Source organism: Archocentrus centrarchus, chromosome 22 (assembly GCF_007364275.1).
Source record: "Archocentrus centrarchus isolate MPI-CPG fArcCen1 chromosome 22, fArcCen1, whole genome shotgun sequence".
NCBI classification, from domain to species: Eukaryota; Metazoa; Chordata; class Actinopteri; order Cichliformes; family Cichlidae; genus Archocentrus; species Archocentrus centrarchus.
This window is the reverse complement of record NC_044367.1, coordinates 6,366,532-6,390,627: the sequence shown is the minus strand read 5'-3', so window position 1 is coordinate 6,390,627 and position 24,096 is coordinate 6,366,532. Positions and strand designations below refer to the sequence as shown.

The 24,096-nt window shown below is 40.9% G+C and overlaps 1 protein-coding gene across 1 annotated transcript in view; it reads left to right on the top strand.

The window, feature by feature from the left end:
• Nucleotides 1-1,970: 1,970 nt before the first annotated feature.
• sptbn5 (spectrin, beta, non-erythrocytic 5) overlaps nucleotides 1,971-24,096 on the top strand; it is a 72,553-nt gene continuing 50,427 nt past the window's right edge. The window contains exons 1-26 of the mRNA XM_030759095.1: nucleotides 1,971-2,084; nucleotides 5,074-5,241; nucleotides 9,150-9,266; nucleotides 9,557-9,711; nucleotides 9,889-10,117; nucleotides 12,509-12,595; nucleotides 12,775-12,882; nucleotides 12,968-13,052; nucleotides 13,261-13,394; nucleotides 15,146-15,366; nucleotides 15,486-15,624; nucleotides 15,722-15,856; nucleotides 15,982-16,070; nucleotides 16,241-16,394; nucleotides 17,326-17,529; nucleotides 17,798-18,008; nucleotides 18,051-18,055; nucleotides 18,201-18,372; nucleotides 19,038-19,174; nucleotides 19,727-19,939; nucleotides 20,062-20,214; nucleotides 21,112-21,242; nucleotides 21,549-21,800; nucleotides 21,947-22,022; nucleotides 22,508-22,719; nucleotides 23,056-23,305. Coding sequence (XP_030614955.1) covers nucleotides 1,971-2,084; nucleotides 5,074-5,241; nucleotides 9,150-9,266; nucleotides 9,557-9,711; nucleotides 9,889-10,117; nucleotides 12,509-12,595; nucleotides 12,775-12,882; nucleotides 12,968-13,052; nucleotides 13,261-13,394; nucleotides 15,146-15,366; nucleotides 15,486-15,624; nucleotides 15,722-15,856; nucleotides 15,982-16,070; nucleotides 16,241-16,394; nucleotides 17,326-17,529; nucleotides 17,798-18,008; nucleotides 18,051-18,055; nucleotides 18,201-18,372; nucleotides 19,038-19,174; nucleotides 19,727-19,939; nucleotides 20,062-20,214; nucleotides 21,112-21,242; nucleotides 21,549-21,800; nucleotides 21,947-22,022; nucleotides 22,508-22,719; nucleotides 23,056-23,305 — 3,951 coding nt within the window. The remainder of the gene's footprint in view (nucleotides 2,085-5,073; nucleotides 5,242-9,149; nucleotides 9,267-9,556; nucleotides 9,712-9,888; nucleotides 10,118-12,508; nucleotides 12,596-12,774; nucleotides 12,883-12,967; nucleotides 13,053-13,260; nucleotides 13,395-15,145; nucleotides 15,367-15,485; nucleotides 15,625-15,721; nucleotides 15,857-15,981; nucleotides 16,071-16,240; nucleotides 16,395-17,325; nucleotides 17,530-17,797; nucleotides 18,009-18,050; nucleotides 18,056-18,200; nucleotides 18,373-19,037; nucleotides 19,175-19,726; nucleotides 19,940-20,061; nucleotides 20,215-21,111; nucleotides 21,243-21,548; nucleotides 21,801-21,946; nucleotides 22,023-22,507; nucleotides 22,720-23,055; nucleotides 23,306-24,096) is intronic.

Here is a 24,096-nt window from a genome sequence, read left to right as displayed (position 1 = left end):
ACACACACACACACACACACACACACACACACACACACACACACACACACACACACACACGTATCTCTTCAAAAGACATTATACTACTTCATTCAATTCTTGCAGACTTACCACAACTGCAACAATAATCTTTTACTGAACCTCAAACTGAGACTTCACCCTCAAATCTAATGATTTACTCTGAATCCCAGATTAACTGTGTTAACACATTAATGTCCTCACAACATGGACAATACAGGTACACACACATCACATGAATTCACACACCTCTTTTATGGTAACATCGGGTGCAGACAATAAAAATCTGATCAACAGACTGTCACTCTCCATTGGATCAGAAGGGGTCATTTCTTCTTTCTTTCTTTCTCAGAGTCTGAGAGTGAAAATAAATAGAGACCACTGGGCTGGACAGGACTGAGAGGTAAGAACTTGTTTCCTCTGTCTGTGTGCAGTACACGGCTTCTCTTCCTGCTCTTCTGGTTTGGTTTTATTAACACCAGGATATTTTGGAGCATCTGACTGTACATAAGTGTTTCCTGTTTATGTGGAGATATTTAAGCTGCATGGGGCAGATTTATGTTTGTCATTTTAAAATGTATATCTACATTGCAAAGGAGAGTTAAAGGAGAAGGACGTTTTGACAGTGCCGTATATTTTGTACTGATCATCAGACTAGCTTAGCTTAGCACAAAGACTGGAAACAGGGTTGGGTGAAAGCCAGGTCAGCTCTGGTCAGTGGTGCTGTCAGATAGGACAAGTTTGAGGTTGTTTGCTGTAGTATTTTTATTTAAGGTTACCTCAAACCTCTGATGAAGTACATTTCACACAGTTTTAACTCTGGGGCATTCATCTGGCTGCTAGATTTATATTATAAAATTAAGATTTAACTTTAAACATGACGCACAGCCTGTGAATTTTGTATTATAACTTGGCAGGATGATGATTATGTTGCCCCCCCCCCCCCCCCCCTTCTTTTTTGCAGCTTTATTAGAAAGGTCTTTTTAAATTGTTTATCTTTTAAACAAGAGGATAAATGAAGAATGATGAGACAACAAAGTTATTTAATTTCTTTTTCTACCCGTCTTTGCCTGAATGTGTTGGTGTGACTCCATAAAATCAATGATCAACTAAAATTTGACAGCTATAAAAAAATGCACACAAACACACACACATGCACGCACACGCACGCATGCATGCACGCACACACACACACACACACTCTCTCTCCCTTTAATGACACAAAGTAATGAGTGAGTGAGTTAGCTTATGAAAGTTCAGGAATTTTTACAGCTATGTCGCATTTAGATGTAAGTGCTCCTGTCAGCATGAAAGAAAATAAAATGTGTCCAGTTTAACTGTTGACTCAGGGAAAGTAAACCGACAGCTCAGTTTAATCTGCCCAATCAGCTGGTTAGTCCGAGCAAAGGCAAATGTTAGCTTGTTATGAGGGAGGCTTAAATAGTTAAAAGATCATTCTGCTTTATTTCAGTCTGGCATATTGCCTCTATTCTGTCTCTCTTCTTGCTCTAAGCATCTTTTTAAATTAAGGCATACAACTGTTTCATAACTGCCTCTGTTATTTGATGGTTAGGCTTCCTAAACTTATTTTAACTATTGCTTAAAAAAAAGTGACTTCTTTAAGTCAAGCATAGGCGCTGTGCAATAGAGGCTCTAATAAGCAAGATTCACAATATGTAAGAAAGCAAAGACACATAAAAAGAACTAAGAGACTCGGAACAATCACAACTTAAGTCTTTTAGTTTGCATGTTTTTGCCTTTAACATGCAGACTGAAATTTGAAACCCCTCAGCATTTCCTGTGTCTGATATTATGCTGTCTGACATGTTGCTGTAGTCCAAAAAGTCACCATTCACAAACTGTATCAAAACGTGTTTGTGACTTTTCTTCATTCATTCAGCATTTTGAAGCATTTTTGAAACTTTTTTTTTTCTTTTTTTTAGCCAATCAGGATGGAGACAGAGGAGGACGGGGCTGGGCGAGTTCGACAGCTGCAGGAGCAGCGGATGGCAGTTCAGAAGAAAACGTTCACCAAGTGGATGAACAGCGTCTTCTCCAAGAATGGGGTGAGATGGGAACAACTTACTTAAATGTTCCTTTCAATTTTCACTAAAGAAGGCTGTGGCATTGAGTCAAAAGCTCCAGAAAACATGGCGAGTAGCCAAATTTTCACTCACTAAGTTACCACAGAGACCACAGACTATAATATTAGTCTGTGAGCTGGTATCACACATGCAAGCACACATTAATCAGTAGTCATGATAAAGAACATGTCTTCATCCTCCACACCTGCTAAACTTAACCTCCCCATGCTGTTAACAGAACCCAGCTGGCCTCAATAGCTCTCGTATGAGTTCATGTTGCCCCCCCCCCCCCCCCCCCCCCCCCCCCCGTATCCATATTCCTGACATTCCTTTTTGATTTTCTTGGATGCCAGCTACTTGGCTGAACACTGAGCCCTGCTGCTGATCTTCATTCTCAGAATTCTCCAAGGGTTTCTGCAGGTTGGCAGCAATGAGAGAGAAGAATGCTGATGTATTGAGACTTTACTGGGTCACAGGAGCTCCTGGTTCACTCTGCTCTCTGTACATAATTTTATCACTGAAGAAGGTCATCCATCCTGTGAAGACAAAGCCTTAGTTGATGTTGGGAGTCAAGGAACGATCTCCCAGCTGGTCACAGCAGATGGATGCCCCTCCCTGAGCCTGGTTCTGCCGGAGGGTTCTTCCTGCTAAAAGGGAGTTTTTCCTTCCCTCTGTTGCCATGCGCTTGTTCATAGGGTGATTGTTGGGCTTTTCTCTGTATTATTGTAGGGTCTTTAACTTATAGCATAATGTGCCTTGAGGTGACTGTTGTTGTGATTTGGTGCTTTATAAATAGAATACAACTGAATTGTGTGTGGGGTTCTGCTAAGGAAATTTTGACTCAATATTAGGTCAATCAATTTATTTATTTATTCTGAAGCATCACTAATATCTAAGATTTCACTATAAGCTATTACACCAAAGTACGTGAGGGTGTACAGATAGCTTAGAAAATGCAGAGTAAAATATTTTTGTGTTTTTATTTTATAAAATTTCTTCTTGGCACTGAGCATATTGCTGCTAACTAGAACTAGAGGAATACATCCTGCCATATATTTAGATACATCAGTCTTTCCAGAGTGACAGTGTTTTTGATGACTATGATTCACCTGACTTTGCCCTCTCCTGCCTTGTTAGTTGTGTAAAATCTGGAGCATTTTCTGTAGTGAGACTGATTTTTAATGTTTTTCCCGTAACACATTTTATGAAAAAATGAGAGCCTGAAATATTTGAGTAATCTAGGTTCAGGGGTTACGCAGAAAGAGCATGCACACATTTTTGTAGCATGTAGCATTACCTGCTAACATCTTAACCAAGCATAATCTAACAATAATAACTTATAGCTGTTTCAGTCTGCAAATACACTATATTACCAAAGGTATTTGCTCATCTCCATTCACACACATATGAACTTAAGTGACATCCCATTCTTAATCCATTGGGTTTAATATGATGTCGGCCCACCCTTTGCAGCTATAACAGCTTCAGCTGTTTATGGGAATTTTTGACCATTCTTCCAGAAGCACATTTGTGAGGTCAGACACTGATGTTGGATGAGAAGGCCTGGCTCACAGTCTCAGCTCCAATTCATCCCAAAGGTGTTCTATCAGGTTGAGGTCAGGACTCTGTGCAGGCCAGTCAAGTTCTTCCACACCAAACTCACTCATCCATGTCTTTATGGTCCTGCTTTGTGGACTGGTGTGCAGTCATGTTGGAACAAGAAGGGGATCCCCAAATTGTTCCCACAAAGTTGGAAGCATGAAATTGTCCAAAATGTCTTGGTATGCTGAAACATTAAGAGTTCCTTTCACTGGAACTAAGGGGCCGAGCCCAACTCCTGAAAAACACCCCCACACCATAATCCCCCCTCCACCAAACTTAGTAGTGAGAAAATTTCACGACTGAGCTTTTTAAGCGAAATATATCAGCTTAAATAGTTAAAGTATAATAGTAGGACCAAAAATAACTGGAACAAGTCGTTTTCTGTAAAGACACATTTGTGTAAAACTATTTTGATTAAAAAAATGTTAATAATTGTGCAGTTTGGACATCTTATGTACGGTATGTGTCAAAAATCTTTTATACAAATATTTTTTATATTGGGCAGCACAGTGACGTGGTGGTTAGCACTACTGCCTCACAGCTAGAATGACATCTAGAAGGCCTGGGTTTGATTCCACCTTGGCCCAGACCTCTCGCTGTGTGGAGTTTGCATGTTCTCCCCGTGTCTGCATGGGTTTCCTCCACAGTCCAAAGACATGCAGTTACTGGGGTTAGGTTAAGTGGTCACTCTAAATTGCCCAAAGGTGTGAATGAGAGTGTGAATGGTGAATGGTCTCTGTGTCGGCCCTGCAACAGGCTGGCAACCTGTACCCTGCCTCTCGCCCTGTGTCAGCTTGAATAGGCTCCAACCCCTGGAAAAGAATAGATGGATGGATATTATTGAAATATTACAAAGTAAACAGTCGACATATTTTACCAAGATAATAAGATCTATCCATAATGAAACAAATTAGTCACTGCATTCCTGTGCAAAATATTTAAAAATAAGCCTCAACCTGCTACAGCAGCAGAGTGATGATATAATGATATGAGACCAAACAGGAACAAAGGCTATGCAGCACAAATGCATTGGATCAGCCACTCTGAGGGGGAAAAAAAAGTAGGATTTCTCTGCTTTTCTTAAGACTGGAGCATAGAACTTTTGACCACATTTGACTCTCCAATCTGAAGATTTAAAGGGTAAAGTGGAGTGGAGGGATTGTAAAGTAATTAATAAACCAACTGTGGGCACCGTTGTTCAGTAACTGGATAAAAGAATGGCATCCAAAGACCTAGACTGTAGTTACTAATTAATATTTCTAATATGTAAACATCAAGCTTGAACAAGGTGCAAAATGTGCTTATTAATCAAGTGTGTGGTCCAGTAAACAGGGAACTTCAATGACTAAACTGTGCTGTTCTCCTGCAGGAGAATGTGGAGCTGACCGACGTTTACACTGAACTTAAGACCGGAGTGGTTCTGATCCGCCTGCTGGAGCTCATCGCCAGCGCGAAGCTGCCGTCACCGAACCGCCGCAAGCTGAGAGTCTACTGTCTGGAGAACAACAGCATTGCCATCAACTTCCTCAAAACCAAAGTAACCCACCTGTTCATGAAGTATTCAACCAAATTTACCAAATTGTGCTCACATATACAAACCTCAATGTACAAGTGACTGTGGTTGTATACAGTGGTATGCAAAAGTTTGGGCACCCCTGATAATTTCCTTGATTTTCCTTTATAAATCATTGGTTATTTGGATCAGCAATTTCAGTTAAATATATCACATAGCCAGAGGTGGGAAGTAACGAAGTACAAATACTTCGTTACTGTACTTAAGTAGATTTTTTAGGTATCTGTACTTTACTTGAGTATTTATTTTTCTGAGTACTTTTTACTTTTACTCCCTACATTTTTACACAAGTATCGGTACTTTCTACTTCTTACATTTTCAAAACAGACTCGTTACTTTTTAACACGTCAGGGAGAAGTTTGCGTTTCCGGTCAGTGCGCCGTCAGTCATCAAGCGATCTGAGCCTAAACGGAGGAATAATAAGAGACAATCGTACTGGCGTATCCTCCATCACCGGGGCTTATCGGGTACAAAGGGATTAAATACACAAACCCATATAATTAATGTCTCATTTATAGCGCTATAATCAGGGGTCACAGCGGGCCGGACCGAATCCGTAAGTTGTGCTCGCGGCACATAAACAGCTTAGCTAGCGCTACTGAAGAGGAGCGAGCATGAAGGGAGTAACGTGTGGCAGGTAAATGCAACGTTTTTAAATGCTCAACAAATATCAGCAAACACACAAAGTGTGTGCAGTTTGTCACACAGTGTGTCTGCTAGCTAAAAGAAGAGCTGCTGCATTTCAGGGAGAGCAAAGAGAGAGAAGTTCACTCAGAGATGGAGAAAGAGGACAGGAGAGGAAGAAGAGAGGTTAGAATTAAAGGTAAGGACTGGAAAATAAACTGAAGTATGCTGACTTTGTGTTATTCAAAGATTGGATGAAAATACTGCAGTTTAGTACGTAATAAACAGGTTATCTTGTTGTACTGTATTTACAGTAAAGCTCTGTGTTGGTGCACTTTGTGTTGATGGTCAGAGTTACAGGTTACATCAGTGCAGCAGAGATGAGTTTGAATCAAAGCTGCTGATGCTGAGATTCATTCACTGAGTCCAACATTTCTACAGCCTGTATGCTGTCAGTGTAGGGGATGGAGATCAGCTCAGATAGCTGTGAAATACTGGGTTACATCTTTGTGAGTTCACTTCATCCACACAGAGCAGTAAACCTCAGAGCAGCAGCAGCAGCAGGTCAGCTGATCACAGCCTGCACACCAACATCATTTACTGCAGCTACAATAGAAAGCTGTGATTCTTCTCCCCATGCAGAGCCACTACAGCTGATCTTAGGGTTCCTCCAGCTTCTGAATCCCACTGTAACCCCTGAGTATCCTCATGTTTGTGTTTAGGTGGAGACACAGTCACCCTCTACTATGGAGGACACAGAGAACAGAGCTGTGTTTAAATTCCCTTTAACAGTTTGTGTCCTATGTAACAGATTCAAGCTGAGTGCATTCATTAGAATTAAAATTTAGATTGGAATAACGTTTGTGTTCTCATGTATTATTTTATATTATTACAATAATATATAATAAGGTTCAGTTAGCTTTACACAAAAATAGCAGGTAGAAACGTCCTCCAAAGAGCTACTTTTACTTTCTTACTTTGAGTAAATTTCAGAGCCTGTACTTTTTTACTTTTACTTAAGTAAAGAAGTTGAACCAGTACTTCGACTTTTACCAAAGTATTTTTTAACACAAGTACATGTACTTCTACTTAAGTACAGAATGTCAGTACTTTTGCCACCTCTGCACATAGCAGACAAACACAGTGATATTTGAGAAGTGAAATGAAGTTTATAGGATTTGCAGAAAGTGTGCAATAATTATTTAAACAAAATTAGGGAGGTGCATATGTTTGGGCACCCCAACAGAAAAATGACATCAATATTTAGTCGATTCTTCTTTTGCAGAAATAAAAGCCTCTAAATGCTTCCTATAGCTTCCAATGAGAGTCTGGATTCTGGTTGAAGGTATTTTGGACCATTCATCTTTCCAAAACATCTCCAGTTCAGTCAGATTTGATGGTTTCATGGAAAGCCCACTTTAAATCACACCACAGATTTTCAATAATATTCAGGTCTGCGGACTGAGACGGCCGTTCCAGAACGTTGTACTTGTTCCTCTGCATGAATGCCTCAGTAGATGTTGAGCAGTGTTTAGGGTCGTTGTCTTGTTGAAGTATCCAGCCCCGGCGCAACTCCAACTCTGTCACTGATTCTTGAACATTGTTCTCAAGAATCTGCTGATATTGACTGGAATCCATGCGACCCTCAACTTTAACAAGATTCCCAGGACCTGCACTGGCCACACAGCCCCACAGCATGATGGAAACACCACCACATTTTACTGTGGGTACCAAGTGTTTGTCTTGGAATGCTGTGTTCTTTTTCCGCCATGCATACCGCCCCTTGTTATGTCCAAATAACTCAATTTTAGATTCATCAGTCCACAGCACCTCATTCCAAAATGAAGCTGGCTTGTCCAAATGTGCTTTAGCATACCTCAAGCGACTCTGTTTGTGGTGTGTGTGCAGAAAAGGCTTCTTCTGCATTACTCTCCCATACAGCCTCTCCTTGTGCAAAGTGTGCTGAATAGTTGAACGATGCACAGTGACACCATCTGCAGCAAGATGATGTTGTAGGTCTTTGGAGCTGCTCTGTGGGTTGACTATGACTGTTCTCACCATCCTCCGCCTCTGCCTATCTGAGATTTTTCTTGGCCTGTCACTTCGGGCCTTAACTAGAACTGTGCCTGTAGTCTTCCATTTCCTCACTATGTTCCTCACAGTGGAAACTGACAGCTGAAATCTCTGAGAGAGCTTTTTGGATCCTTCCCCTAAAACATGATGTTGAACAATCTTTGTTTTCAGCTCATTTGAGAGCTGTTTTGAGGCTCCCGTGTTGTCAGAGAAAATGCAAAGAGGAGAAACACTTTAAATTGGCCACCTTAACCCTTTCTTATAATTGGATTCACCTGTGTATCTGTAGGTCAAGGGTCAATGAGCTTACAAAACAAATTTTGTGTTCCAATAATTAGTGCTAAAGGTATTCAAATCAATAAATTGACAAGGGTGCCCCAACTTTTGCACCTGCCTAATTTTGTTTAAATAATTATTGCACACTTTCTATAAACTTCATTTCACTTCTCAAATAGCACTGAGTTCATCTGCTATCTAAACAACCAATGATTTATAAAGAAAAATCATGAAATTATCAGAGGTACCCAAACTTTTGCATACCACTGCCTGTGTCAACAAAAGGGGTGGTGCAGTGGTTAGCACAGCTGCCTCACACTGAGAAGGTCCTGGGTTTGAATCCAGGCTGGGCCCTTTCTGTGTGGAGTTTGCATGATCTCCCAGTGTCTATGTGGCTTCTCTCTGGTACTCTGGCTTCCTCTCACAGTCCAGAGACCTGCATGGGGTCTCAGTTGGCTGCAGCTGTGCTTTTACCGTAAGTGTAAATGGTTGTCTGTGTTGGCCCTGTGATAGACTGGCAACCTGTCCAGGTGCACCCTGCCTCTTGCTCTATGACAGCTGGGATAGACTCCAGTCCCACAACCCTGAATTAGATAAGCAGAAGAAAATAGGTGGCACCACATCCTAAATAAAAAACAATATTAGTATCATAAAACAGATAAGAACAAGTAAATAAAACAGAATTCAAATTAATTAAGAACTTTTAGTTTGGCTCATGTCCCCTCCACTAATAGGGTGAGATGGGGTGTTTGAGATATTAAAGGTTCACTTCTGTGATGTCATCCATCTTTATATACAGCCTGTATTAAATACTGAGTCATTTTTAGATTGTTAGATGTTTGAACTTCACAACAGTCTCATGAACAAAAGGTTCACACTGCTGTACGCTCTACCATCAGATTCGGGTTGATCTAATTGGTCCAGAAAATGTGGTGGATGGAGACCGTACACTGATCCTGGGTCTGCTGTGGATCATCATCCTCAGGTTTCAGATTGGACAAATCAGCCTGGAGGAGGTAGTGAAACAAAACTGCAACAGAATCAGTAATATGCTTTATTCTAAATGATTTATTAATGAATTTAACAAATTTGGTGTTTCCTTTCCTTTCCTTTCCTTTCCTTTCCTTTCCTTTCCTTTCCTTTCCTTTCCTTTCCTTTCCTTTCCTTCATCTTCATTGGTCTCCTTTCCCTTATTCCACAATGTTTTCCTTCTTTCCTTCTTCTTGTCTTTTAACATTTTTCATATTTTTCCACTTTTGCTTCATTCTCCTTCTATCTCCTCCTTTTCCCTCCTCGTTACTCTCAGGGACACGGAGACAGTGTAGCTCATCGTTCAGCGAAGGAGGCTCTGCTGATCTGGTGTCAGAGGAAAACATCAGGCTACAACAGTGTTGACATAAGGGACTTTTCCTCCAGCTGGAGGGATGGACTTGCCTTCAATGCTCTCATCCATGCCCACCGGTAGCATACCTGAGCACACACATGTTTCTGCTGTCTTTGTGAGGACTCTGACAAAATGGTTTCACTTTCTTAAAACAGCCTCACTTAAAAGTCAAAAACTCAAATCGATTCTCACAGAGTGAACAAATGTGCATTTTTCCATGTTTCTGTTTCTGTCCCTGTCCCTCCCCATCCCAGACCTGACCTTTTTGATTACCATCGTCTCCATGGCAATGACCCCCGGCGTAACCTGGAGCATGCATTCGCTCTGGCCGAGCGGGAGTTCAGTATCATGCAGCTGCTGGAGGTGGATGACATGATAGTGGCTCATCCTGATGAAAAGTCCATCATGACCTACGTGTCTCTGTACTACCACTACTTCTCCAAGATGAAGCAGGGGCAGACCATCCAGAAGAGACTTGCCAAGGTCTCAGTCAACACAAATAACAACACAGCAACATGTACACAACACAAGAAACAAAAAAATCCTGTTGTACTTTGATTTTGGTATCACCTTGGACTTTTTAAATCACATTATCAGCAATTAATAATTAATTGAAGCCTAAATGATTTTAAATTTGAGTTTTAATGAGTGCATATAAATGATGTAAAAATACATACATACATTATATACATACAGATATAAGGCAGAATTATCTGTGTTTGCCAATTAAATCCATAACAAGTGCAGTAAAAAGAGAGAGACGTCAACAGGAAGCAGTGGGGAAGATAAGGCATCTGTACCTCAGTCTGTTAGTCTGTCATTAGTCCATCTTATCAAACTCTTTATAATCAGTTATTGTAACTCAGCAGTGATTAGCAGGCAGGTTACAATACAACTGATATAATTGTACTGAAAATCTGATCTAAATGGTTTGTTAACCACTTATTGTATAATTAATTCGTCCCTGATCTCAAAGCAGATGTGCTTTTTTTTTTTTTTCACAATAATGTCCCGTTTCACATAAGTTGAGTCACTGTTCATAGCATGGACTGCTCTGCCCCCTGTAGGCTGAGCTTGGTATTGTAACCCATGCAGCATGTTTCTCCTCCTGGTCTCCCCGCATGTCAGTGTAGATTACTGCTGGATTAGGTTCAGAACTACAACACATGACACAGAAGCAGCAGCACCACTCACATATAACACGCAGCAGTTTATAACACAGCTGATGGTACATAAAGAGGTATGAGGTGGCCAAAGGAAAATGTAAACTCTATCATAGCATCACTCTGTTGACAAGTCAGTGTTTCAAATATGCAAACATATAGACTGGAGTATGTGAAAAAAGAAAATAGCAATCCATTCTTATTCCAATTTTCATGCATTCTTTTCTGTTGCAAGAACAAACTGAAATCTGGAATTTCTGAGCAGGATATGAGAAAAGGGGATGATTGTAAATGCTTGTAAATAAGAGTTACTGGGGTCTCCCTGTTGGAAAATAACTCATCAGATGTGATTACATAGATCTGTATTTTATGTGCTTACACATTTTGTGTTTGAATGCAAAATGTACATTTCAGTTTGCCTCAGTGATCCACAACTTAGAATAACATAGATGCGGTCAGAATATCAAATAAAGGCGAAGGGCAGAAGCACACCTACACCCACTAGTTTTGTATTTCTTTACGGCTTATTTTGAATATTTCTGTAGCCATCCCAGAATCTTCCACTTTTTTTTTTTTTTTACCTTCAATAAATAACAATTCATTAACACAAACAGTGCCACAGTGGAGCAGGCTGTAGACTTTTCTATCCTGTCTAATTCACTGTGGGAGGGACTGCGGACGTTAAGCTAATCAGATCAGGCCGCACACACTGAGATGCTGCTGGAGGCATTAGCTCTCATTCAGAGAACCAAACGTCTTAAACACACTGAAGCTACAAGCCTTTATCTGCTCCATGCACAGCCTGACTGGCTTCTGCTGTAGATGATAACAACCAAGGATTTAACTGGATAACAGAGAAATTGAATTGTTTTTGTCACTGAGCATTGTCAGATGCTATTTGTTGTCTCTTTTGGCATTTTTTAAGGTTTGTAGTTTGTGTGTTTGTTTTGAGACCTGTGGCTGCAGGAATGGGGGTGTTGTTACTGGGCACCGTTGCTGCTGTCTAGCCTCCCATCCTTAAATAATAACCACATTAGTTTTTTATGCTGGAAGGTGAAGAAGTTGTTCCTCATGTTTGTTAGTTTTGCATCTCAGTAAGAAAATCAGTTTGCCAGCTCTGCTGCCAGAAGTTTACTTTATCATCTTTTTAGTAATAGCAAAAAGGGCAGCTTAAAAGATTGGATAATATGTTTATAATAACTTTTCCCCAGAGCATCTTTATGATCTCTGTAATAGGTGATTGATGGATGGATGTATAGTCACTCTTGTGGAACTTTGTGTCTCATTGTATGATTGCCAGTTTAATAAAAATGGTTGGAAGTGATATTTTAACCTTAAAAAGGCACAACTTACAGGAAAGGTTCATATGACAGAAGAACAAAGCTTTTTTTTTTTCATAAGTGGAATTCATTCATTCCTTGTAATATTGTGTTGTAATGGTTGGAGTTTAAGCCTACCAGCCACAGCCTGTACCTGATCCTTTATTTATCCCACTGCTGGGAAATTTGCAGTCTTCCAGCAACAATGGGGATAACCTGCTAACAAAGGAATCATTAAAAATTTAAGGTTGCAATTTAAGGTTGCATTTAAATGAGCACCTTTGCTTGCTAATTGTTTGGTTTGTTATACTCTTTATGTCTTTGACTGGCCAGTCAAGATGCCATTAGAACATATCAAGCCAAATGATCCAGCAGAGATCTTTTCTCCACAGATTGTTGGGATACTGATGGAACTGGATGATATGAAGCTCCAGTATGAGAGAATGGTCTCAGATCTGCTTCACTGGATCAAAACCAAGGTAACAGGTCAAACCAATTTTATATATATATATTATCCAAAATCTCAAGTTTGAATTTGGTGGGTTTGTAATATGATCCCTCCTACTTAGATAAACAAAATATAACAGCATAGGAATATAAGAAAAACACCAGTTAATGAATTAAATTTGGTGATTACTGTTTGACTTAATGACTGAAGGTGGTGCAGCTGAATGACAGAAGATTCCCAAACTCTTTGAGGGAGATGCAGACGCTGATGACAGCTTTTAAGACCTACAGAACTGTGGAGAAACCTCCCAAATACCAGGTCAGATAACCCTCAACATACCAATTTTTATCTGGCTGCCTCCTTAACTCACCTCCTCAAGGTTAAATCTTTTTTCGTTTTTCAGGAGCGTGGTGCAATTGAGGCCCATTTATTCAGTCTGAAGACCCAACTGGCAGCCAACAACCAGAGGGCTTACAATCCTCCAGAGGGTACAGAACACTTACAGTCAATTATAATATAAGAGGTGCTGCGTACTTGTTTTTGTAAATGTCTTCACACTGTTGTGGGTCATATGTGGGTTAATGTGACACTTCATCAAAGATAAACAGATAAAAATGAAAAACCCTGCACGGGTCAGCAGTATCCGAGGAGGATCACTGATGTTTAAACACATTTTTCTTTGCTGTGTTTGTAAAGGTAAAACCCTGAATGACATAGAGAAAAGTTGGGTTTTGCTGGAGAGGGCTGAACATGAACGAGAACGAGTCCTACAGGAGGAATTGCTACGCCTGGAAAGCTTGGAGCAGCTTGCACAGAAGTTTGCCAGGAAGGTGAGAACTCTACTCATTTATTTCCTTAGTTCTTTTGACTGTGCAGAAATCTGCTATATAAATGATGTGTTTATATAGAGTGTATGCATATTTTGATTATGAGTCTCCTAGTTCTGATCATATTGTAGATGATAATATGGAAATTTTTTTGCACATTTCTGAGTACATTACTGTATAAATACCAGTTTATAATTACAGATTACTGCAGTGTGTGTAGGAGTAAATTTCAGAATGATGTTTTGGTGATCTTAGCCTAAATCGATGTGACTGCTTCCACCACTGCACATGTTTGCAAGGTCCTGTTCACTACAACCCCACATCGAGAAAAATGTCACACACACACACACACACACACACACACACACACACACACACACACACACACACACACACACACACACACACACACACACACGCACACACGCATATACACAAAACATAAAAAACAAAAAAGACTGAAAGATCAGATCAGATCTCAGTACAGGCAGCATAACGTTCTCCACGGCTTCTCTAGACTCTTTCATGTCTGTCACATGTGCTCAGGGTGAACCTGCTCTCATCTGTGAAAAGCACAGGGTGCGAGTGGTAGATCTGCCAATGCTAGTGTTCTAAGCCAAAAGCCAATTGGGCTTCACAGGCAGTGAGCACAGGGCCCACTAGAGAACTTCTGGCCTTCAGGCCACCCTCATGAAGTCCATTTCTGATTGTTTGGTCAGAGACACTCACAGCAGTGACCTGCTGGAGGTCATTTTGTAGCTCTGCTCATCCTCCTCCTCCTTAATCAAAGGAGCAGATACCGGTCCTGCTGATGGGTTAAGGACCTTCTGCAGGCCTGTCCAGCTCTCCTAGAGTAACTGCTGGAATCTGGAGTCTCCTGGAATCTCCTCTACGCTCTTGAGACTGTGCTGGGAGACACAGTGAACTTTCTGGCAATGGCACATTTAGAAGTGCCATCCTGGAGGAGTTGGACTACCTGTGCAACCTCTGTAGGGTCCAGGTATCACCTTATGCTACCAGTAGTGACACTGACCCTAGCCAAATGCAGGCCACCTCTGCCTGTAAAACCATTCCTGTTCTGGGGGGTTGTCTCACTGTTGGCCCTCTAGTGCACCTGGTATTAATTTCATTAACACCAAAGCAGATGAAACTGATTAACAACCCCCTCTGGTACTTACTGACCAGATCAATATCCCAGACGTTTAACGGACTTGATGCTATACTCTTATTAAAGGTGATTCTTTTAATATTTATGAACAGTATATTTTCTGTCAGTATTGAAAATGGCATTCAGTTTAACATCAGAACACTCGTACTGTATTGTATCATGTTTGATTTGTTACTTAGAACGTAAGAAGGTACTCAGAAGCACGAAACCTTAAATAATCAAAAATGCCAATAGTGCAGTTAACCTCTAACACATTTCTAAATATAAATTAATTGGTCTGCAATCGTCTCACTTATGCTGTATGTTTTAGAACAATTTTAAAAACTGGATTAAATTTATAGTCACATTTTGACTGGAAATGAACCACTAAGACTCAGTGTCTCTGTTGTTTCACTTGGCTGAAGCTTAATCTATGCAGGCAGGCAGCAGCATTCAAAACCCTGGATCTTATATTTGACATTCTGCCTGGTTGTTAGAAAAAAAAACTCAATATATTGGAATAACCTCTATGATCCTTTTAAAAGCTAAACTTGAGCAGGGGTCATGTGAGCATATTGTCATATGAAACCTTATTTTTTCTTTTCAGGCAGCTCTGAGGGAGGGCTATCTGGAGGACACACTGCGTCTGATCCGGAGGCAGGACATCCGTGGTCTGTCCACTCTGGAGGAGGCTCAGGCAGCTGGCCGACGTCTGGAGGCCCTGGCCACCGATGCTCTGGCCCGAGAGCCACGCTTCACGGCCCTCAGAGACATGGCTAACTCCATTAAGAGAGGAAACTATCACAGCAAGGAGCAGGTTGTCAGGAGGTGTGATGAGAATAATGACTGTGTCATCTCAAGTTTTCTTCTTGTTGAAGGACATTAAGACAAGTGACATTAAGAAAACAGAACTAATCAGTCATTGTGCTCTATACAATAATTCTAAGGGAGGAGAGCATCAGCCATCGATGGAAGGACCTGCTGCAGCAGCTCCAAGAACAAAGGGTGCTTTTGGGAAATGTAGTTGAAACTCTGAGCATCCTGCGAGACATTGAGCTTGTGTCCCAGGAACTGAAAGAACTACAGGTGAGTTAGTTAATAATAAGGATACTGAGATGGGTCTCTGAAGGAAGTGGGGGGATTTTAATGTTACTGGCTGTCCCCTCCCTCATCCTCTCTTCAGAGCCAAGCCAGTTCCTCTGAACTGGGGAAGCAGTTGGCAGAGGTGGAGTCTCTTCTTCAGAAACATGATCTCCTGGAAGCTCAGATCTCAACTCATGGTGAAACCATAAATACAATCAGTAGCAGAGCTTTGAGGGTATGGTAATAACTATTATTTCGATTCCTATTAGTGCACTGTTAGGAGAGTTTTTAAGAGAGATTTTGTGGGGGATCTCTCTCTGTCAGACTGACCCATCTCCTTTCTCATTCTCTCTCCTTCAGGGAAAAGTAAAAGATGGCCAGCAGATTCAGAGCAGAGTGAGAGCTCTTGACAGTCAGTACAAATCTCTGGTCTCCCTCAGCAGCAGCAGGTTTGCTTCAGTTTTCTCTTTTTTAGCAGGAGAGAAAGATCATTTATCAAGCAACAGGCCTAAACATCTAACTTTTCTTTGTACCTCCTTCCACTCTTTCTCTTCTGCCATATTCTGTTATTTCTGCTCTCACCTTTGCTCATCTTTTCTCTTTTCCTCTCCTCTGTCAGGAGGAGGCAGTTGGAGGCTCAGCTGAGGTTGTTTGAGTTCTTCTTTGACTGTGAGGAGTTGGAGGCTTGGCTCTATGAACGCTGGTTGAGGTTGCAGACAGCTGGACTTGGACGAGACCTCAACCACATCCAGCTGGCCCAACAGAAGCACAAGGTGAGCCAGAGATCGGTGCATACAAAAATTTGAGCCCTTAAAGAGTCTACGTTTGTTTTGTACACAGGCACATGTATATACATAAGTGTGCCAGCTGTCCAACAATAGAATGATGGAAAGATCACTTTTTTGCACCTTTTTAGTGGTGAGAAACAGAGATGATGCAGTGCAGAGACTCTGTGTCACAGAACTGACTGGAATATGGAGTGGTCATGGTATCCCCATCCAGGATAAGAATTTAAAGCTGCTTCTGAACAAGGATGAACAGGACCAGCAATGGCCATAGCAACCAATCCGTGCCCACCAAGCTCTTTGATCCAGCACCCAGTTTACCAGTGAATGTTGGTCCAATAATTGTTGAAGGAACAAAAACAATGACAGGTCTTCTTAAATGTGGAAAGGCCACCAGTTTGGATGAAATTTCAAATATGTCTTTTTAATTAGCAGTTGTGCCCACGGCCCTGTACACATGCAAAACAACAAACATTTCTCAACTCCTTAACATATACCAACAATGAATTTTATCGGCTATCACCACAATTAGCAAGTGGGTGCAGCTATTAGCACTAGCAAGAGCAGTTGTCTGCTGATAGCCAGGGGAATAGCTAGGGGGTGGTGAAGGGGGTGGTGGTGGTATGCATAGGATGTACAATATATCAATATATCAAAGACATGAAAAAAAACATTCTTTTGGCCTAGAATATCTGTCAAGTTTAAAATTAAATCTAAATTCCATAACACAAAGAATAGGAATGAATCTAAAAAACAAACAAGCAATAACATCTAAGTCCTGGATTAAGTCATGTAATCTGGTTAACTCATGTTTAGGCTAAACATGAACACACTGTGAGAATAAATGCATTTTAAATGTTGCTTTACTGTAACTGTTAGTTCAAATAAATAATAATTTGATCTTATTATATTCTCATAGGCCCTGGAGGCGGAGATCCAGGCCCAAGAGTCTTTATATAAAGGTGTCTTGGGTCGAGGTCAAGATCTGCTCTCCAAACAGTGTCAGGTCAATCAGCAGACTGTTCAGAAGTGGATCAGGACTCTGAAGAAGCAATGGAGCCACCTGACTGAGGAGGTGACAGCACATCGTGACAGACTGCAGGCTGCCGTCAACGTAAAGCAGGTGAATAAAACGTAATTAAAAGCAGAGAAGACAAGAAAGAAAAACAGCAGTTGTGGTTTTGTTTTCTGCTCTCTACAAATTAATTTTTTTCACATCCTATTAGTCTAATTAGTTTGCAGTCAGATTTTCATGTAGTGTGATGCTTTTATGGTATAATTTTTGACCGTCACGTCATGTACTGCAGTCTTGTTTCTTATGTGGTCTTAGGAAGCTGGTCTAGATTTCCATAGACATCCTTTAGGACAGTAACCTCTATTTCTCTGACCAGTATTTTGCAGATGTGGCAGAGGCTAACTCCTGGCTGGGTGACAGGAAGCCACTGCTGATAAGTGAGGATCATGGGAAGGATGAATCTAGCACAGCAGTGCTTCTGCAGCGACACCTTCGTTTGGAAAAGGAGATGGCGGCTTATGCCTCAGAGATAAAGAGACTGTCAGAACAGGCAAAGAGTGCAGCACAGCTAACGGCGCTGACTGTGAGTTTAAATACGTCAGCTTTTTTTCTCTTTAATACTGACGCAGAGAAAGTTGCATTGGAAGTTAAAAATATATGAAACAGCTACACATGTTTGATTTGCCAGAGTTTTTTTTATGCCTCATGTCCTTCCTGACGCAACCCCAAAGGGGATTTATCAACTGAGCTTCTTTCTTTTATTTCCTCATCCTTTGTAGGTGGAGCCTCAGCAAAGTAAGATGATCCAATATACCGATTCCTCTGGGGAGGAGGATGAGGAGCCAGCAACACGGACCACACCATCCAGTACCAGGGGTGGGAGGGGCTCTGTAAGCACCCCCACTCAGAATCAGGAGAGCAAGGCCAAAGTTCGCTTCAGATACAGCAGAGGTACTGGAGGGCTGCAGAGCATGATGAGAAATGACTGCCATACATACATAAGTTCCTAAGTCTCTATTTTGCACCCCATGCTGTTAATATGTCATTACTACACTGTGTGGTTTTTTATATCTGATTATACTCAGGGTCAGAGTTTAAATGAAATCTTACTTGGTCAAACTAAGTCACATGATGTGTCTGTGGACAGACACACTGTGTTCAACCAATCATTATAGCAAGGTAGTAACCTTAAAAAGCTGTGACCCAGTCTGGAAATTATTGGGATGTTTGACTACAAAGAGAAACTTTTCAATACTGAAAATTGTGGGACAGAAATTTTTTATTAAATATTTAGAAAAATTAAAACTGTGGGAAACATTAAGGAAAAATGGCTTTCCTCCAATTTGCTATTTCCTGTAACATGGGTTAGGTTAACACTAGTTTATGAAGAACAATAATCTGTGACAGAAAACAAGGAAAAACAGATGAAGTCCATTTTAACTGCTGTCATTTTTGCATTTATAAAATGCAGCCAACTGCATAGTGGAATTGTTAGATGGAAGTACATACTGTATCTGAAATTACATAACAAACAATGTATAATAGATTCTTTCTTGAAATGTATAAACTGAGTATAACTAAGTAACTAACTGTAAACTAATTTAACCTGATTTCAGGTCAGTTTCCATGGGATCGCAATGAGCTTGTGACCATTATCAGCACTGAGTTGGATGGAGACAGAGTTCTGGCCAGAGACGGTGGAGGAAACCAGCAGCTCATTCCCAAAACCTACCTGAACATGCTGCCAGCCAATGTATGACAGTAGTGAGCCATTTCTTAGATCAGATTAATAACTAATCAAATTTAATACCATTTAAATTGGTGTTCTATAAACATACTGCAGTCAGTGATCCTGTTAATTGTGGAGTTCATCAAGGTTTAGTCTTAAGTCCCCTAATGTTTATTTTTTGTATAAATGATATACTAAATAGAATGTCAAAAAACACTTAAAAATCTTTATCAAGGCTTGAAGTACATAGTTTAGTGTTGTAATTAAATAATGACAGAATTTTTTTTCACAATTTATACAATTTTTGCAGATTTCTTTTAAATTGTTTTCTTTATAGAAGATTGATTGGCTTCAATTGATTTCAACTTGATTTGCCATCAGTCTAATAATATGATAATCTATAACATCAGGAAATATTGCACATCTCTCCCCAGCATGCCTTGCATTAACCCATCTATACCCTTGGGCAGTATGATGGTGAATTATTATGTGGTATTATGTGGTGGGCAGAACTTTATATTAAGTTGAAAGTACCAATATTAAGTCTTTAAAAGTACTTTTCCATACCCTACTCAGGTTTCCCCACCCACTCCACCTGTCTCAGCCAATGACACACCAGAAACTTCAAGCAAGAAATTGAGTCGGCCTAGACGCAGGCGCTCTATGCGTCGCAGCACGGGTGAGATCAAAACCGCATGGCTGCCAGACCCCCAGTACCAGCGAGATACTGTGGAGAGCACACAGGCCAGCTTGGACCAAGAGTACAAGTTCTTGTACAACCTGGTGAAGGTGAGAAAGAGCCAGCATTGAGAATATAGACTGTGTCAAGATGACAGATTAACATACAATAAAGAAGGGCACATTCAGATCAGGTATATTCTAAAATCAGATTTGTGTACATTGGTTTGCAGACAAAGACAAAAAGCCTGGAGGAGACACTGCGTCTCCATCGATTTTACAACAGCTGCCACGAGTTTGAGTCATGGATTGAGGATAAGGAGAACATCCTCAACACCTTCAGCACGGACGGTGACAATGTAGCCGTGGTTCAGGCCAAATATGAGGTGAAGACCTCCTTAGAAAAAATGTATTCCAAACATGGCTAAAAGGACATTTTGGGGAATGACTGCGTTCAGTACAGCGCTGGAGTGAAAATGTGCTCAGCTTAACTTAGCAACAGCGGTTACCGGCTTATTTGGCTGAAACAAATATCCCAAACAATAACTTTTGAAGTTCATTTATTAAAATTATTTTTCTAGTTTCTAGTTTAGTTTAATCTTTAAATGCATCCTTAGCAAATCAAGGCTATATTACAGCCATCCATAACTGTCAACAGTTGCCTATTCTTTTCCAAAAAGTGTATGACTTTTTGTTTATTTTTGCTGATGGTGGGAAATTTAACATTGTAAGTCTACTTATAAATGAGTAAATAAGAGCACAGTAATTAGGAAGTATGTTTATGAGGGGCCATTGTCACACTAACTTGGCGGTGCAGAACCTGGTTAGATGCATTCTGATACCAACAGATTTGTAGATGAAAATTGTGAAAGGAGAAACAATAAAATGTTAAATACTTTAATTGTTCACAAAGTAGAAAATCCAGAAAATGGCACAAACATCGGCTTTCATTTGCTCTGGCCACTTTTGTAGGTTAATTAGAAATGGAAAAATATGGTTTTAGACAGAGTTACATGTAGCTGATAAGAGAGAGGGTATTACTCAGTACAATTCAATTGTCACTGATTTATTTATTTTTGTGTGTGTGTGTAGTATGAATCTTTAATTATTAATCTTTACTGTCTGAATTTCACCCAAGCAGAATATTTTTTCTATTTATTTATTCATTTTTGTTTAATTTTTAATTTGACTGCTGGGCACATTAAATGCTTTTTTGTCTTATTCAAAATAAACTCACACAAATTCAGATTTTTGAAATAACTGAATGTTTTGATTTGTTTTAGAACTTCCTGACTGAGTTGGCGAGTGGGCGGGGTCAGCTGGATGACATCATCAAGATGGCAGAGGAGCTGGTGAAGAGTCAGCACAGTAAACAGAAAGAAATTCAGGCCAGACAGAGGGCAGTGTCCAAAAGGTGCAAAGAAAACCCACCATCAGTACAACAACCCAGATACATAAACTGCATGCTGTAAAAAAAGAGATACTGTTGATGTCTTAGAGTGACACATACCTGTGGGGGTGTCTCACTGTTACTGTTATTAAATGCAGACAAAATGATACAAAATCACTGCAACATTGTAGCAGAGCATCTGGGCAGGTTCAGTATAGGACAGCCTTTTCAAATATTAGACAGTTTTGAAGTAGCAGAAGCTACTGATGGCAGCAAAGTACTGACTGTGTGAAAATTGTGTGAAAGTTCTTGGTTCCTGGTGTGTTGCAGGTGGGATCAGATCCAGCAGCTAAAGGATGAAAAAGGACATAAGCTGCTGAGTACGGCGGACGTGCAGTCCTTCCTGCAGAGCTGTGAGGAGGCTAAAGCTCAGCTGCAGGCTGAGCTGTCCCGGCTCGATGAAGTGGACATGGGCTGCAGTGCCTTCACTCTGCGTGCTGAGGAGAAGAACCAGGCTCAGGCCCTTAGAGACATCCAGATGCTGGAGGGAAAGATCGCTTACCTGAAGAATGTGGCAAAGATGTATGAATAATACAGAGCAGCATCCGTCCCAATAGCTTCATAGTTTTGGTTAAAAATAGCTCAAGTGAAAATTTCTTTTTTCTAAAGACTCTTTACAGTGGAGTAAACTTCCACTCAATTCAGTTTGTTCACTTCCTGTGTTACAGGAAGCAGGACTGCAGTCCAGCAGAGAGTGCAGCCATTATGGAGGAGGTTCGAGCTTTGGAGGCTCTGTTGAAGCAGGTGATGTTTCACTTCTTTGTTTCAGACTGAGCAGAAATGAGCTTACTCTGAAGGCTGTCTGTGGCTACCATTAGAGTTTAGAGAGGGCTCAGTTATAATGGAGGTGTTCCTCCACATTGAAAGGAACCAGCTGAGGTGGTTTGAGCATGTCCAACTGGTATATGTCCATCTAGAGCTGGAAGATGTGGCCATGGAGAGGGAGGTCAGGGCGACTCTCCTTAAATTGCTGCCCTGACCTGTATAATCAGTACAAGTTGAATATAATAGATAATTGTATTTAATGAATTTATTATGTGATATTCAGATGTGTTTGGGTCATGTTCATTTTGTTTGAAATGAACAAGAGCCAGACCCAGAGGCTGTTACTGCCACTACAAGTTTATTGTCAAACATATAAACTATATTTTGTGGTCAAAAATATTTTGTGTCAGAATTTTGTATTAATTGGTATCAAAACTATACTTGTGTTTTTTTTTCTTGTTTAGGTGAAACTTCAAGCATCAGACAGACAGCATCTCCTGGAGGAGGCCCGCAGGCTGCAAAGCTTCCAGCAGCAGGCTAAGGAGCTGGAGCGATGGGCAGGTTCAGTCCAGGAACGGCTCCTGCAGGAGGAGACAGCAAGTGACGTGGCCTCGGCTGTGGCGTTGCTGGAACAACACCAGGAGCTGCGACTAGAAATGGAGGCACAGAGGGGCAGGTAAACAGCAGAAACGATCATTTGATTACATTCTTTTAATTATATTTGCTTAGAAAACTTAATTTACAGCATCAGTAAATTTAAATGCAGTGTTTTAGCACTTGTTAATGATTTATTTTGGTTTTTTAAAAATGTATCTCAAAGAATGCAGAATCAGTAACTGTGTGCACATAGTTTTTTAAATTTCAGTATTAACAGCCATTACCTTCCATAATGGCTGCCAGCACTGCGAGCCATAATGAACCCCTTCTGACCAAAAAGCTGAGAAGGTTTTAGATGAATCTACATCATCATTTAAGTGGACTGTGTCTCCCTCACTGTGTATGTTTCTGTCAGGCTGAATGAGATGGAGAGCTTGGGGAAATCACTGCAGCAGGGATCGTCCAGTGGGAAAATGGGTGGTGTTGACATCCAGCAAACCCTGGACAGTCTCAGTGCTGACTGGACTAAGCTGGAGAAGCTGTGGGCTAGTAAAAAGCAGCATTTGGAGCAGACTGTGGAGCTCCAGAGGCTGAACCAAGAGGGAGACCGGATTGAGGCTGCACTGTCTGGACATGAAGCCCGATTGAGAGTCAAAGACATTGGGGTAAGGGTGCTCCTTAGTCACCTTTTTACATGGTCTATCTCACTGAAATTTAGCCATTAAATTGGAATCTTACATATAAAGTGCTCAAAAAACAAAAGGAACACTTTGAAAACCCATCAGGTCTCGATGGGAAAATAAATCATGCTGGATATCTATACTGATATGGACTGGGTAATGCATTTGGAATGAAAGGATGCCACACTCTCTGATGGAAATGAAAACTATCAACCTACAGAGGGCAGAATTCAAATACACCCCAGAAATCAAACTGAAAAAAATGATGCAGCAGGTTAGCCCATTTTGCTGAAATTTCAATGCAGCAACTAAAAAAAGTACTCGTGATGTGTTTGTATGCATGCCTGACAATGTCGGGCCATGCTCCTAATGAGACGACGGACGGTGTCCTGGGGGATCGCCTTCTGAATCTGGACCAGGGCATCACTGAGCTCCTGAACAGTCTGAGGTGCAACCTGGTGACATCAAATGGATAAAAAAATAAAGTCCCAGAGGTGTTTTATTGGGTTTAGGTCAGGCGAGAGTGGAGGTCAGTCAATGGTATAATTTCCTTCATCCTCCAGTAACTGCCTACAGACTCTCGCCACATGAGGCCAGACATTGTTGTGCACCAGGAGGAGCCCAGGACCCACTGCACCAATGTAGAGTCTGACAATGAGTCCAAGTATTTCATCCTGATACCTAATGGCAGTCAGGGTGCCGTTGTTGTGTGTCCCTCCATGGACATGCTCTCCAGACCATCAGCGACCCACCACCAAACTGGCCATGCTGAACGA